General features: G+C 52.0%; 1 protein-coding gene across 5 annotated transcripts in view; it reads left to right on the forward strand.

Annotated features, from left to right (window-relative positions):
• TRIM9 (tripartite motif containing 9) overlaps positions 1 to 13,956 on the forward strand; it is a 66,306-nt gene that overhangs the window by 36,129 nt on the left and 16,221 nt on the right. For 3 of the 5 annotated variants that reach the window (XM_030484874.1, XM_030484876.1, XM_030484877.1), the window contains exons 2-6: positions 1,128 to 1,223; positions 1,692 to 1,814; positions 9,927 to 10,037; positions 10,623 to 10,776; positions 13,447 to 13,604. In XM_030484874.1, coding sequence (XP_030340734.1) covers positions 1,128 to 1,223; positions 1,692 to 1,814; positions 9,927 to 10,037; positions 10,623 to 10,776; positions 13,447 to 13,604 — 642 coding nt within the window. The remainder of the gene's footprint in view (positions 1 to 1,127; positions 1,224 to 1,691; positions 1,815 to 9,926; positions 10,038 to 10,622; positions 10,777 to 13,446; positions 13,605 to 13,956) is intronic. The other 2 variants (XM_030484875.1, XM_030484878.1) reach the window with 1 other exon arrangement.

Below are 13,956 nucleotides of genomic sequence, written 5' to 3' on the forward strand. Positions count from 1 at the left end.
CTCCAGTTTAGGCTTAGGGAGCGGAAGGAGGAGAGATGAGGAGACCTACTGAGCTGACTTAGCAATCCCATTTTTATTAGAGATGCATTTGCTGATTAGCTCCGCATCCTAATGACTTGGGCACAATAAATTACAAAGGAATTTCAGAAACCACTAGGATTATATTAACATCTCCTAGGGAGGCAGCAGTAAGGTCATTTTCTGGGCCATTAAATGGTTGCCATTCATTTGCTACCTTGCCTCTCTGATAGCAATGCCTTTTTTTCTTGATTTCAGCCCAGCACCATCTCAGCAGGCACTGCGCACCGGTGACCTTGCATCCCTTTTGCACCATAACTCCCCTTGATCCCCTCTTCCACTCCCTTTGATCCCCTCTCCCATCTCACCGGCTCCCTTCTGTGTCTACTACAAAAAAAAAGATCACACTTCAAAACCTGTGTGGTGTTTGCAGGCAATTTGCAGCCCACAAAAGAGGCAAAATCCCTCTGAGAGGTAAATTGTCATGGGCGATCTGCCAAGCTCTTGAGATAAGTCCTCTTACTGAAATCACAGCAAAAGGGGAAGGAAGATTCCTGTTCAGCTCAGCATGGACCAGAGCAGGCTGTGGGTGTGCACTCGCATCCCTAGCACTGGAGGAGGAGGGAACAGTATTTTGCATGGCAGTGGAGGAATCAGCTTTACCTTTCAGGGAAATTTTGGGTCTGATTCGGGTGGCCTGACCTGAGCCTTTCTGCTGATCATCTGCAGAAAGGGTCAGATCCTACAGGATTTTGGTGTCTGGCTCCCTGGAGAGCACAGATCCAGGGGAGGTAGTGGCTGGCTCACTTTGAGACCCAGTATGGAGGTGGCTTGTCTCTGATCACTCAGGGAAGCCCATGGAGGAGGTGGACACTGATTATCTGCTTCCAGGGCATCCATGATGATGGCTAACCCTCCTTTTCCTCTCCTTGCACTCAGGGCAGCAGGGGCAGAAGGACACCTTGATGGGTTGCTGAAGGCTGCACACCCCAGGAAGGCAATGCTGAGCTTCAGTCCATCCCCAGCCCAGATCACACATGCATCAGCTCCTCCAGCACAAGGATGAGTCCAGGACATGGAAATAACCTTGCTCTTTCTTCTCCCTGCAGAGCCAGCTTTCCCAAGCCCTGAATGGGCTGTCAGACAGAGCCAAGGAAGCAAAAGAGTTCCTGGTCCAACTCCGCAACATGGTGCAGCAAATCCAGGTACTGTGTCTCCTGGCTGAGAAACAGCCAGCCCCTTCCCACCAGGATGAGTTGCTCTCTGCAATCCTCTGTCCCATCTCCCCGCCTTGGCTTGGTGGGTGCTCTCCCAAAGGGGCCCACACCTGATTTTTCATATTACTCCCCTGCACCCTCCCAAAAACTGCTCCTCCCAAAGCTGCCTGTGTCATGGAGGGAGCAGCAGAGACCCCAGCTCAGCCCTTCTCTGCCACAGGTAAATCCAAGGATGTGGCAGGACAGACCAAACCTGTTCCCCACCTGCTCCCACCCACCGCATTTGCTGTGAGCCAAGGGTGTAAGCATCCCACATGCTAATGCTATGGATTTGTGAGTTGCAGTGGTGCAGCAGCACATGTAGAAATGGCCCATGTGGTATGATAGTAAAAAATCACATTTCCCAACTGAAATGGAGATGTGTCACGAGTTATGATGCTCTGCTCTGACCCACAGGAGAACAGCGTGGAGTTCGAGGCCTGCCTGGTGGCCCAGTGTGACGCCCTCATTGATGCCCTCAACAGAAGGAAAGCCCAGTTGCTGTCCCGGGTCAACAAGGAGCACGAGCACAAGTTGAAGGTGAGCCCTTACCCGTCAGCTTGAGTGGTGCTTTCTGCAGGGTTGGCACCAGATGGGGATGAGGACTGGTGCTGTTTGTTGGCGTGAAGCACCATAGGAGGAGGGGGGGGGGTCATTGGAAAGCCTCTCTTCCTGCTTTCCGCATTAGCTGAATTTCATTTTGCTGCAGATGCCCAGCCTGCTCACAGTGTGACAGGCCTTGAGCAAAGAGCTGCTTCCTCCAGGTCATGGTTCTCACTGAATTACTCTACTACTGGGCCAATTACTAGTCCTTATGTCAGCAGTCACGTGTACAGCATCCATAGGCTGGAAAATGACCTTGTTCATGTCCCATGTTGCTTCTGAGCTACTAGCATGATCCTGCAAGATGCTGAGTGCCTGTAATTTCTGTTGGCTTCAGCTGAATTTATGTGGCACTTGGTATCATGAGATGCCACTTCCATCATCAGGCAGGAGCAGGACTTGCTCTATTTTCTGTGTTTGGTAAGCACCTCATGGCCTCAGGGTGGTGGTTGCACTGAGACGTGAATTGTTGGTGCTGGGGGAGCTGAGATGCAGCTCTCAATGTGAGCACTGAGGTCAGCTGTGAGAACGGGCTCCTGGCTTGCTTCGTTCCTGCAGTCTTTTCAGATCATTTGGGGCTAAGAATGGAAGCAAAGGGCCAGATCTCACCTGGGAGTGGTGGAGCGAGTGTAGTAGCAGTGCCCAGTGTCTGTGCGACAAGGTAGTTGCACCCTGGCCATGACTGATACAGGCCAGCTGAGGCATTTCACCCTGACATCACTTTGTGCTTTAGGGTCCCTCTTCCAAGGGCATTTCAGTGTTCTGGCTAGAAACATCTCTGTGTCTTCTCTGGCTCCACTTGCAACCCCTTGGCCTTGCTTTTGGCCACCATCCATCCGGAGGGATTCCTGGACCTGCCTAAAACGAGGGAGGAGGCCACCAGTCTCCAGTCTACCTGCAGACGATGGGCACCACAACACAAAGGCTTGTGAGCGTTTCCATCAGGAGATGGACAATAGCAGCTTTGTGGGACCAAGCCCAGCATCAGTGCTCAATAAAGCACAACCCCAAACAGGCATGCCGTGCCGCCAGCCTGTCTTCTAGGTGCAGAGAAGGCCCCCACTGCCTGGTGGGCTCTTTTCCCTCTTCCCCTTCAGGGCACAGTTAATTAAACTCTCACAAAGCCAAGCAGCACAAAGCAATTTCCCTGCTCAGCACAACACACGGAGGCCTTCCACTTTTTGGCCAGAGGAAGGAATCTGCATCCCATTGCTTGCTCTTACCAGCACATGTATATGTACATCCCAGCCCCATCCACTGTTGCTATCAGCTAGGCTTTCTCATTAGTAAAAGAAGAAACAGCCCTTGCATTTCAGGCTGGACTCTGTTAAAATGAGCCCCCAAGCCACCCTCCCTGAAGGACCAAGCCCTTGCAGCTCCCCATGTGCCGTGGGAAGGGGGCTGCATGGGTAGGAATGGCTCTGTGGCCCTGCATGCTCCAGTAGATGTGACACACAAGCCTGCATCCACTTACCAGTAGCATCACAGCAGGAGGTGTTTAAAACCCAGAAGCTGCTCCCCTCTGCTCTGCAGCCTGTGGAGTGTTGGGCAGGTTTTTAGCCTGAAATTATTTGGTTTTCCCTTTTTGGGTTGGAAGGTGTAAGTAATTAACACAGCAGTGCTGCCTTGGTCTTACACTTATACAGGGAGAGTCTTGCAGCTGTGACCCACTCGAGTGCCAGCTAGAGTCTTACACACTGAGATTTGCCTCCTGTGGCTTCAGCATCGTCAGGCTGAGAACAGCGTCTGCTGCTTCAGCATCATCTCCATACCCTCTGGTTTGGGGACAGGGACAGAGAGGGTCTTGCCTGCTTTCACAAGCTGCAGACAGGACAGGGGGTGCAGGACAGCCTCAGTCCCGTTGGGTACATGCCTGCTGTCCTCACTGTGCATGCACAGGGTCCTCCGGCCACACCAGGCCACCACTAGCCTGGCCTGCGTCCATTTGCCACTGCCATGTCCCCAGAGCATCTCAGCTAAGGAGGAGATGAGGAGATAGATTGGCCAGTGAGACTTAGCTGTGCCACCCAGGAGCCCTTTCAGATCCAAACTAGTTGCTCCAGCAGCCAGTGTGGAGCCACAGTGCCCTGGCTGCATCCGATCTCCTCGCGGGCTGCCCGTGCTGAGAGGTTGTCCATCGTGGCACGGTATGGCACTGTGTGAGGGAGGAGAGGCATGGAGGGACAGACGGTACCACAGGCGCCTTTCACCCCGCAGCCCAAGCCCCCATTTCTGTGTGGTGCCCAGAGCTGGGATCAGCTTGGCTTCAGGACTGACCTACTCTGGCTTGACAAGTATTTCATGGAGGCACAAATCCAGGTTTGCCTGTGGGCAAACACTAACACTAACTTCAGAGTGGGGAGAGGTTTGGGAGGAACTGAACTTGGAAGGGACATTTCCCTGCCTTTCTCCAGCTTCCACCTACACTTGGATTCAGATTAAGAACCTGGGCTTCAAAAAACAGCATCTGGAGGAGCAGTGCCTGCTCCACCTCCAGGACAGACCTCCTTGTCTGTCCTGCTCCTCATTGCTGGCCCTGGTTTTCAGAGGACCAGTATGGTCTTCCCCAAGGGAAGATGTCCTACAGCACAGGGTGGTTTGTACAGGGGACAGGGAGGCTTCCCTGCAGTGTTGTCCCAGGAAGAAATATCTCCTCCACAGCACACATGGACTGAGCACTGCATGCACCTTCTTTAAGCTCTTGGCAGTGTTGGTGGTCTGTTCTGGTCTTCTTATGGCCTTCAGGTCATAGGATGTCTTTGTTCTGTGATTTCACCATGGTGCTTTCTCCAGAGAGTCTTTGCAGGCAAACAGTGGTTGTCACACTTCCCAGGGGAGTTAATTATACAGGAAATGCTCACCAAGGGCTCCTGTCCATAGTGCTGGATCTCCAGAGATGAAATGCCAGTTCATGACCTTTCTTTAGGGGTTACAGTCAGGATTTTCCAGGAAGTCCAAGCGAACTTGGTGTCCCTCTTTGGATTAGGTCCCTGGTGATCAGGACTAGTGTGAAAGGATGAGAGACAGGACAGAAGCACAGGTCTAGCTTCCTGTACTGCACCATTTCTACATGGAAACACCAGACGGGACACACAGGTCTGATAAGCTCATCACAATGTGCATTATTTCCCAAAGATGCAGATACCAGACTGCTGCTTTATCTTACAAATCCCTCCACACTCTGCACTATTTTCCCCCTGCCATGGTGTCTGACCACCTTGGGAAGGACATCAGCACTGGGACCTGCGCACTGAAGATGAGCTCAGCAGAGCTGTGATTGGGCTGCAGGGATGTCCCTTGTTTTCTGATGTTCCTCAAGCTTTCTGCTTGTTCTGTTGAAGAGCTGGCTCACATCTGTCCCCCATAGCATCTGTCTATGTGCCATGTTCTCCACTGGCTCTGCACTGGAGACCAGATCTGCATATCACACTTTCCCATACTTGCTGGTGCCCCATACTTGCTGGTGCCTACAGAAGCCTTTGATCAGAACAAGCTGTGCAAGCCTCCAGGATGTGTCGCCACCAGCATCGCACAGGGTTGTTAATGCAGCAGGTCTGCTTTTCCCAGCTCCAGCCTGAGCCTCCTTTCCCAATAATAAGAGGCAAGTCACCATGGAAACATCCACCTGGAAATGCTCTGCTCAGAGAATGCGTGGTTGTGGGATTCAGCACAATCAAACTGTCGGGATCTGTCCCAGGGATTTTTCCATCTGCGTTTGCAGCCCTGCGGCAAAGCACAGCACTAGTGACCTGTAACACCACCCTCCGTCCCCACAGCCGTGCAGGTGACCAAACCTCATCCATGGTGTGCCCGAGGAGGCTCCATGTCCTCCATGTGGCATCCCCAACAGGACTCATCCCAGGCACTGAGGAGCTGAGGTTCAAGTGAGGTTGAGTGTCTTGAAAATCGGTTATCAGCCAAGAACTAAAAAGAGGAGGAAGGGGAGGAAGACATGTAAGTAGAGATGAGTGCAGATGTTATTGCCTTCTAGGAGCTGTATTAAAATGTAAATTATAGTTAATGTCATCTTACAGGGAATAAAAGCTCTCGAAATAAATGTCCTATTTTAAGGTAGTAGTGAACTGCTGTGAGTGCACAGCAAAAGTCCTTTTTATAGGCTGTAATTAGCAGTCAGGTTCTGGCTATTGCCTCCTTTGGCAGCTGAAGGGAAAAAAAGTCGTTTGATAAAAACTGCCACAAAGAAAATGTATGGAGCTGCCCAGATCCTTTTACCACCTGAGCCATTAGCCCTTTCGCAGAAGATGCCACCATTCAGTGCGGTGTGTTACCAGCATAGTTTCAGAAGAGGTTTGTAAACTGTCTACCTCCATGCAGGATTCATGGCAGCGTGGTTTTCCTGGTTATCTGCCCAACACAGCCTTATTTGTTTGCATGAGTCAAAGGCTGGAGGAACTTCCAGATTTCACTTTCAGCTCCCTTCACTAGTGCTCTACACTAGTGAAGAGTAGAAATACTCTTCATTACTGGGGTAACAGAGCTGAGGTACCCCAAGGAGTGGAAATCCCAGATGCATGAGGAGAACCACAGGATACTTAAGTCCATATGGAAAACTTTTTGGCTTCACTGGCCCCACTGGGTTTAGACCATGCCTTCAAAGGTGTGGGAGATGTCTATGTCTTATTCTTAAAACCTTTCCTTTCCCTAATCAGTGTTCCTGTCTGCGTCCCGTTTCTCTTGTATAGAGTGGAAAAGGTGTAAAGCCACAAAGTCCCAAACAGAGAGCCCTCTTCTTGCCTTGAAAAGTTTGTTGGTGATGAGGGGAACATGGGTTACCACTGTTGGCTTGCCTGCTGTGTAGATGCTGCAATTAAACTGCTCTTTCATGCTCTAGTTCTCCAGATAAATAGGTGCTTGGTCCCCGAACAGGATCACAGTTGCAGAAGGGCAGGATTGCTGGGGCTAAAGATGTAGACTGGTACAGAGCTGCATCCGCTGCTTTGAGTGCAGTTTCTGAGCACCTAGAGCAGGCTTCTCTGGGCTGCCTCTGCTTGGGTTTTGAATGTCTTGAAGGCTGGAGACTCCACAGCCTCTCTGTTCTGGCCTCTGACCACCTTTACAAAAAAAAAAAAAACCAACAAAGCTTTTACTTATGTTTAAATGGAATTTCTTGTTTGCACCCACAAGCATAAAGATTTACGTAGCCTCAGTGGCAGCCTGCAGCAAGCGCTTCCACTCCTGACCAGACCTTTATTAGCAGGGATAATCTGCCAGGAAGCTTGGTAATTAATGAGCTTGGAGCCGCCTTGGCACTGGCCTCACCTCACCCTGCTGCCAGGGTGCAGGCAGGGTAGAGAGGCAGAGCTGGGACTGGCATCCCCATGCCCCAGCTCCATCCTCCCAGGCAGTGCCAGGAAGCCCCCACAAGTCCCAGCTAACACTGGAGCAGTGGTGGCAGGTCCCCTCTCCTCAACAGGAGCCCTGTCTCTTGGCCACGCAGGTGCTGGGGAGCCAGCTGCATGTCCAGAGCTGTCTTGGGACACTCTGCCTGTCTTCACTGAGCAAATACTGTTTCTTGGAGGCTCACGTCCAGCTGCAGGTAGCAGATGGCAGTTCTGCTGGTAATGCTTTGAAAGCATCTACTAGGGCAGGGAGAGGCTCACAAATTCATTATCCTGGGCAGACCAGAGATTAAGCTGCAAAGCAAATAAAAAGATTGTTTACCAATCCCATCTTCGCTGTCTTCCTGGTGGCATGTGCGTTTCTCTGGAGAGGGATCTTGCATGAAAGAAGGAAGCTGCTTTTCTGGATGTTCAGGGTGGGATTCCCACGTGCCATCTGCAGCCCAGCAGGCAGGGAATGCAAAACTTTGCTCTGGCTCAGCCAGTGCTCTCAGGATATGCTCTCACAGCAAGGTTGGAGCCCACCGTCTGGGCTCATCGCACACTCAGTGTTACACCATGGTCAGCAGCTGGGTCAACATTCACACAGCCAACAACCCTTGCAAGAGCAGAACAGCCCCCCAGCACCCTCTCTCTTGAGCAGAAGAGATCAAACTAATGCAAGGGACTGCTTTGCGTTGCATGGCAGGGACTGCGGATTGCTGCAAGGCTTTGCACCTTCTGGATCCTATCCCAAGGGACTGACCATCCCTGCTGAGAAAGGAAGTCATGGGGTTTGCCTGTGCTTTCAGAACAGGCCAGTGTAGGAGTCCAGATCTCCAGGACTGGCTGTTGTCTCCACTGCATCCCAGCAGAGCAATTACAGTGCACTCAAGTGCCAGAAACTGGCACTGAATGAACCCTCCTCACTAATGACAGCGTTTGAGGCCAAAACTGGTGTGTGCCCATTGTGCTGCTCACTAGCCCTGTCTCAGAGCAATCCAGCATCTCTGCAACCCTTTGTGCACACGTCTTCATACAGAGGAGCAGTATGGGAGCTCGCTCTGCTGCCTTGTCCACCCTGCACACAGCACCCTTCCCATTGCCCAGGCTTGCTCCGGCCTCCCTGTGCCACAGGCTGGAAACATCAGGTTGGGATTGCTAAAAGCAGCGAGGAGTGGATGCTCCTAAAAACCAGAAGCCGTCTAGGAGAACACTTCCTGGCATTTCACAGAAGCAGATATGTTGTCTCAAGTTGCAAGACTGGTAATTTTTTTCTTCCTGTTAGGTGATTAAGTAGAGGTGATTAAATTATAATTAAACAACACGTGATTGATTGCCCTGCAGGAGCCATTGCCCCTCCTGAAGCCCAAGTTTATTCACCACAGGAGGCTGACATGTGCTTCGTTTCACCTCCCCATCCCTCACACCAGTAGGGATGCTCACGGGAAGAGCCCAGGGCATTCATTTTGCTGTGCCTATGGAGTGGTGGGCACACAGGCACTGGAATTCACTGAAATGTTAATCGCTGCTGCTTGCAGCTTTTCCCATCACACTGCAGCTGCAGATGCTGAGGCAAAGCTCATCTTCACTGTCTGTATCATCCTGAATAGCTGCGGTCTCTGGAGCTGCATAGCTTTGTTCAGCCCTAGCAGAGAATTTTACCCAGCTTTAAAGCTCTTACATGAAAAAAAAATAATCATCTGCCATAAGCACATTCTTCTAAAGCATAAAATCTCTCTGCCTGAGCTGCTCTGCCAATCTCCTATGACAGAAGTCCTGCTGACACCAGTGCAGACCTGCACTGTCTCCTTCTGCAGCGGTTCAGCGTGAGAGACCAGCCAACCTTCAAATATACCCTTGTGGCATCAGAGCCTGAACCCTGTCCTCCCCGTTGTGTTTCAGGGAGGGTCAGCAGAACCTGCAGTCTCCAGCCAAACCACACACTTGCTTGGATTCTGCTGTTGGGGTGCTGAAACACATTCCCCTGGGGGAACCATCCATGGCTACAAGAAGACATGCTTTAGCATGCAGCCTGGGCAGCTCCAGGCAGAGCTCAGCATGCTGCAGGGAGCCCTGCCGCAAGGCGAGTGGATTTATCTCCTCTCACTGGCACATCTCTCCCTCTGAGCTCACTCCCAGGATCCTGCTGCAGCCAGTGGAGAAAATGAGGCAGTTCTGCAGCATGGTCCATCTCAGCTGATGGGGGATGAGTGCTGTCCCTCTCAAACACATCGTTAGTGTGAGCTGAGGGAGGTGGTGCATTCATTCCTCTTGGAAATACCAAGATAACCAGAGACAACCCCACAGCCTGGCACTGTGCCAAGGATGGATAGGGCAGCCCACAGAGGCTGCAGCAGCAGCTGTTTTTCTGTGGAGGTAGGCATTTGCTTTGCATCAAGTTCATAAGCTGCCATTTGGAAGCTGTCTTAATTAAAGACAGAGCATGGAACTGCCCTACTCTTTTGCATAATCACACGGGTTAATAATTTTGAGCTAAATAAGGCTTGCTGTTTTTCACCAGGTTTTCAAAGGTCTGGAATTTGGTGTCTGAGCCAGTTTGGCCTTTTTCTGTTCCCTTGAGTCTTTTGTCTCCTTTCACATTGCCCTGACCCTGTCCCTGTGCCCACGGAGCACCAAAGCCCATTTGCTCGCCATCTCCCAAAACCCCACAGCTCCAAGCAATGTTGCTCTCCTTGTCCCATTGCAGGTGGTGCGAGACCAGATTTCTCACTGCACGGTCAAGCTGCGCCAGACCACGGGCCTGATGGAGTACTGCCTGGAGGTCATCAAGGAGAACGACCCCAGCGGCTTCCTCCAGGTTGGTGTGGAGCTGCTCGCGTCTGAGCTGTGAGGGGAGTGGGAAAGGCATTGCACAGCCCAGGGCCATGGGGTAACGCAGCAGAGGTGGGGGAGTTACACCAAGGGTGGTATCCCCAGCTTTTGCAGCTGTAACATCAAGGGCCAACCTCTCATTACCTCCAGGTTTGCAGCAGGATAGAAGCAGAATGAGGCCAGGGACATTCTTATTCTGACCAGAGAAAGAGAGGGTTGCAGCAGATGGTGGTGTATCTCTGGAGCAGAGATCACAACATGCTGTCTCATGGCTCTCCAGCAAGAGATGGACATACAGCACTTGAGAAGTGCATCACACCATTCATTCCTGGGCTGGTCCTTTGGTACTAGACCCTGGCTTTAAAGTAGTCTCCAGAGTTTCTGGGGTCCTTCTGCCAGTCTGAACCTGCAGTGAAGGGCAATGCTAGAAACCACGTGTGATGTCCCAACCTTTGGCAGTCAGGGGCAGACATGGCAGCCTGGGAGGCACAGGGAAGGAGGCAAGCAGGGTAGGGACAAGGCACAGCATACAGTGTAGCCCTTCATAGCTGAGGCTACTCCTTGCCACCAGATCTCCGACGCTCTCATCAGGAGAGTGCACTTAACCGAGGACCAGTGGGGAAAGGGGACGCTTACACCCCGGATGACCACAGACTTCGATCTGAACCTTGACAACGCCCCTCTGCTGCAGTCCATCCATCAGCTTGACTTTGTCCAAATGAAAGGTAAGAACATTTCCAGTGCCTTTCAGAAGCCTGTCTCTGTTCATGCTGAGTGTTTCTATGCAACTTGTCACAGGGAACGGGCAGGAGAGGGAGAGTTATTCCTCTCCCTGTGTATTTTGCACCCCTGGGCCATCTGCCTCCCTGTCTCGGATTCCTGGGCAGCTGTGTGCCAGACCAAGGTGCCAGGAGCTTGATTTTTGCATGGCAATGCAAAAGAAAGTGTTCTACAGGCTGGGACCAGGGTCTCGGGAGCAGCACAAGGCACTTCTGAAACCTCTGCTCACACATGTTCACTTGCTCAGTGCTGAGCAGAATCTGGTATGGGCCAGTGAGCAAGCTGCCTGCTGCAGGCAGCCACAGTGTCCCTCCAGACACAAAGGCATAAAGAGCTACACTACTTAGCGTGGGCTCTTTCCCTCCCTCCCATCTCCTTGCTGTTGTTTTAGACCTTCATTTCAGTTTTAATTTCCTCCTTGCTCTGCATTCCCTCTGTGCTCACTTTCCCACACAGCGGAGCTGCTGCATTTGCATCGCTTTGCAGGAAGCAGAGAGCCGCTGCAACCTGCGAGCAATTTGCAACTTGGCAAGCCCTGGGAAGCTGACAGGAGATGCAAATGGGCTGTGACGCAGGGAAGCTCAGGAGGACATTGAACATGGGCCTGTACCTTCAGCTGGTGCAAATGGGCTGCCTGGAGCAGAGGCCACCCACTGCAGGTCTGGCATGGTTCTTCATTGCTGCCATGGATGGATTTCCTGACTCGGGAGCCATTGCTCACAACAGCATTTCTCAGTGCTCAGGCACAGGAAGGCATTGACCACATGCTTCCTCTGTGATGATAACAAGCATCTTCAAATAATGGCCCCACTGGTATTTGCTCCAGTGATAAGGGTGCATTGGGCATTGCTGCCGGGAGCCATTGTAGTTGCTTATCGTTAGCCAGGCCACTAATGTGAAGTGTCAGAAACACTTTTTGATACTGAAGGGAACCAAAACGTGGGAGGGCAGAGTTACTGTTTTGCTTCCACACCAGTGACGGAGACGTTAACGTGTTCCTGCCCTCCCTTCTTTCCATTTATCCCGGAGGGGTATTTTTAATTAATAAGAGCAAATCTGATGCCAGTTTAGCCACCCACCTTCCTCTGTGGGGCCAGGGCAGAGCTGATGGAGGCTCTCTTCTCATCTCACCCTCACTGTGGAAATCAGTTGTTGTGTTTTGTAGGCTTTGCAGAAGGTTGGGTTTGGAGGTTTGGATCCCAAACTCGTGTTGCAGCACCAGGGGAGGCAGGGCAACACCAGAGGTCTCGATAAAGAGCAGAGATGAGCAATAGGCATCCCACACCCATTGCCAGCATATGCTGGGCAGGAGCAGCATCCCTTCTGCTCTATTAGCTGTGACGCAAGGGCTTTCTCCACTCAGTTTCTCTAGGTCCTCAGCCTGGTGGTTCCTGAGGAGGTGGAGTCGTCCCAGAGGGAGGTGGTGAATGGTGAACCCTTGCCAGCGCATCTGTCTTTTCTCTCCCGGGCACCCACAGCTCATCCACATCTTGTCTGGATTCTCCATGTCTTTCTTTCGCTGGCTCTTGTCAGACTTTGGGCAGTGAGGATGAGGTTGGAGGACAAGCAGCTCTACCAAGAGGAGGTTTGGGAGGGCTGTCCCTGGCCAGGGGATGGGATGTGTCAATAGACATCCCCTTTCTCTGTCATGCTGTCACCCCTCTACGTTTTCAGAGCAGAAGCAGGCTGTGTTACACACATGCAACTGCCCAACCACAGCAGTCTGAGCAGAAAAAGCCCCAACAGTCCTTTACATCTCCTGTGTAGCTGATAGGAGGCTACAGGGTACACAGCCTCCCAGGTCCAGAGGCATGCAGAGGGTGCAGACAGGGACTGTCTGGTGCCTCTTTGGAGATCTCTCTGAAACGTGCTTGTGCCTCCTGTGCCTCTGGGGAGGTGTTGAGCAGCAAGGGCTGTTTGCTGGGTGAGCTGGTTCCCCACAGGCACCCCCAGAGCAGGTGCTCTGGTTGGGACAGCATGGAAGGAACCTGAGCCTTTTTTGGCAGATACTAGAACAGCAGCATTGAGAGACACACTCATCTTCACCATGTCTCACATTCATGCAGTTCCCTTCCCCCTTAGACAGACTCTCCCATGGCAAAAACATGAGGTGCTCCCTGTTGTGCAGGTCCCAAGGCTTGTCTCTGCTGCTCCAGCATCACTTGTTTTGTTGCAGTGAACTTGTTTGATGGGAGAGCAGAGCAGTGCTGGCCACTGGGCTGTAGACAAGGCCCACAGCTGCAGCCAGCTCTGCAGAGGGTGCGGGAGAGCCTCCCAGATTTGAGACCAGCTGCTGTGAAGACTCCTGGCAGTTTTGTACCAGGTATCTTGTTGTGCTGCCGTATTTCACCAAAATGCATTAGAAAACAGGAAGAAAGCAGACAAGCTCTTGGGGAAATCTCAGCTTCACCACCTGTGGGGTGGAGGAATTTGGTGGAGCTTGTTTGGAGAACAGCCCTTTCTGCTTCCCCCCCACCTCACACTCAGAGACCACATCCCTTGCGCTGTGCAATAACTGTGTCTTTCGTGCTCCAGCTGAGACGTGCGTGCTGCAGCTATCCCCCTGCTGCTCCTCTGAGGTGCTAGCAGCCAGGGTTACACTAATTTGTGTTTAGTTTCCTCCCCAGTGCCGGCCCCCCCGATCCTGCAGCTAGAGGAGTGCTGCACCCACAACAACAGTGCCACCCTGTCCTGGAAGCAGCCCCCCTTGTCGACGGTGCAGGTGGAAGGCTACATCCTGGAGCTCGATGATGGCAACGGCGGCCAGTTCAGGGTAGGTGCTCAGACCATGAACCAGGCCCAAAAGCGAGATGTTGCTCCTGGGTCTAGTGTTTCCCTGCCAGGAAGTGACCAAAGAGTTCCCCAGACTTCTTGCAAGTTCCCTCTTTCCCTGGAGACATGCGACTCCGTGCTGGGATGCCCAGAGAAGCCAATGGTGCAGACAAGCTGCAGGCTCTTGCTGGGGACAAGGTTATTTGAGGGAGTGGAAATACCTTTCCAGTGACGAATATGACTTTCAAACACAAAGAGCACATTTGAAGCTCCATCTTTTTAGGGTGCTAAATATTTCACGCAAGGTGTGCTAATTGCCATGAAGGACTCATGGTTTGCCAGGTGCCAGCAAG

The sequence above is a fragment of the Strigops habroptila genome, chromosome 4, assembly GCF_004027225.2.
Source record: "Strigops habroptila isolate Jane chromosome 4, bStrHab1.2.pri, whole genome shotgun sequence".
In the NCBI taxonomy this organism is placed as follows: Eukaryota; Metazoa; Chordata; class Aves; order Psittaciformes; family Psittacidae; genus Strigops; species Strigops habroptila.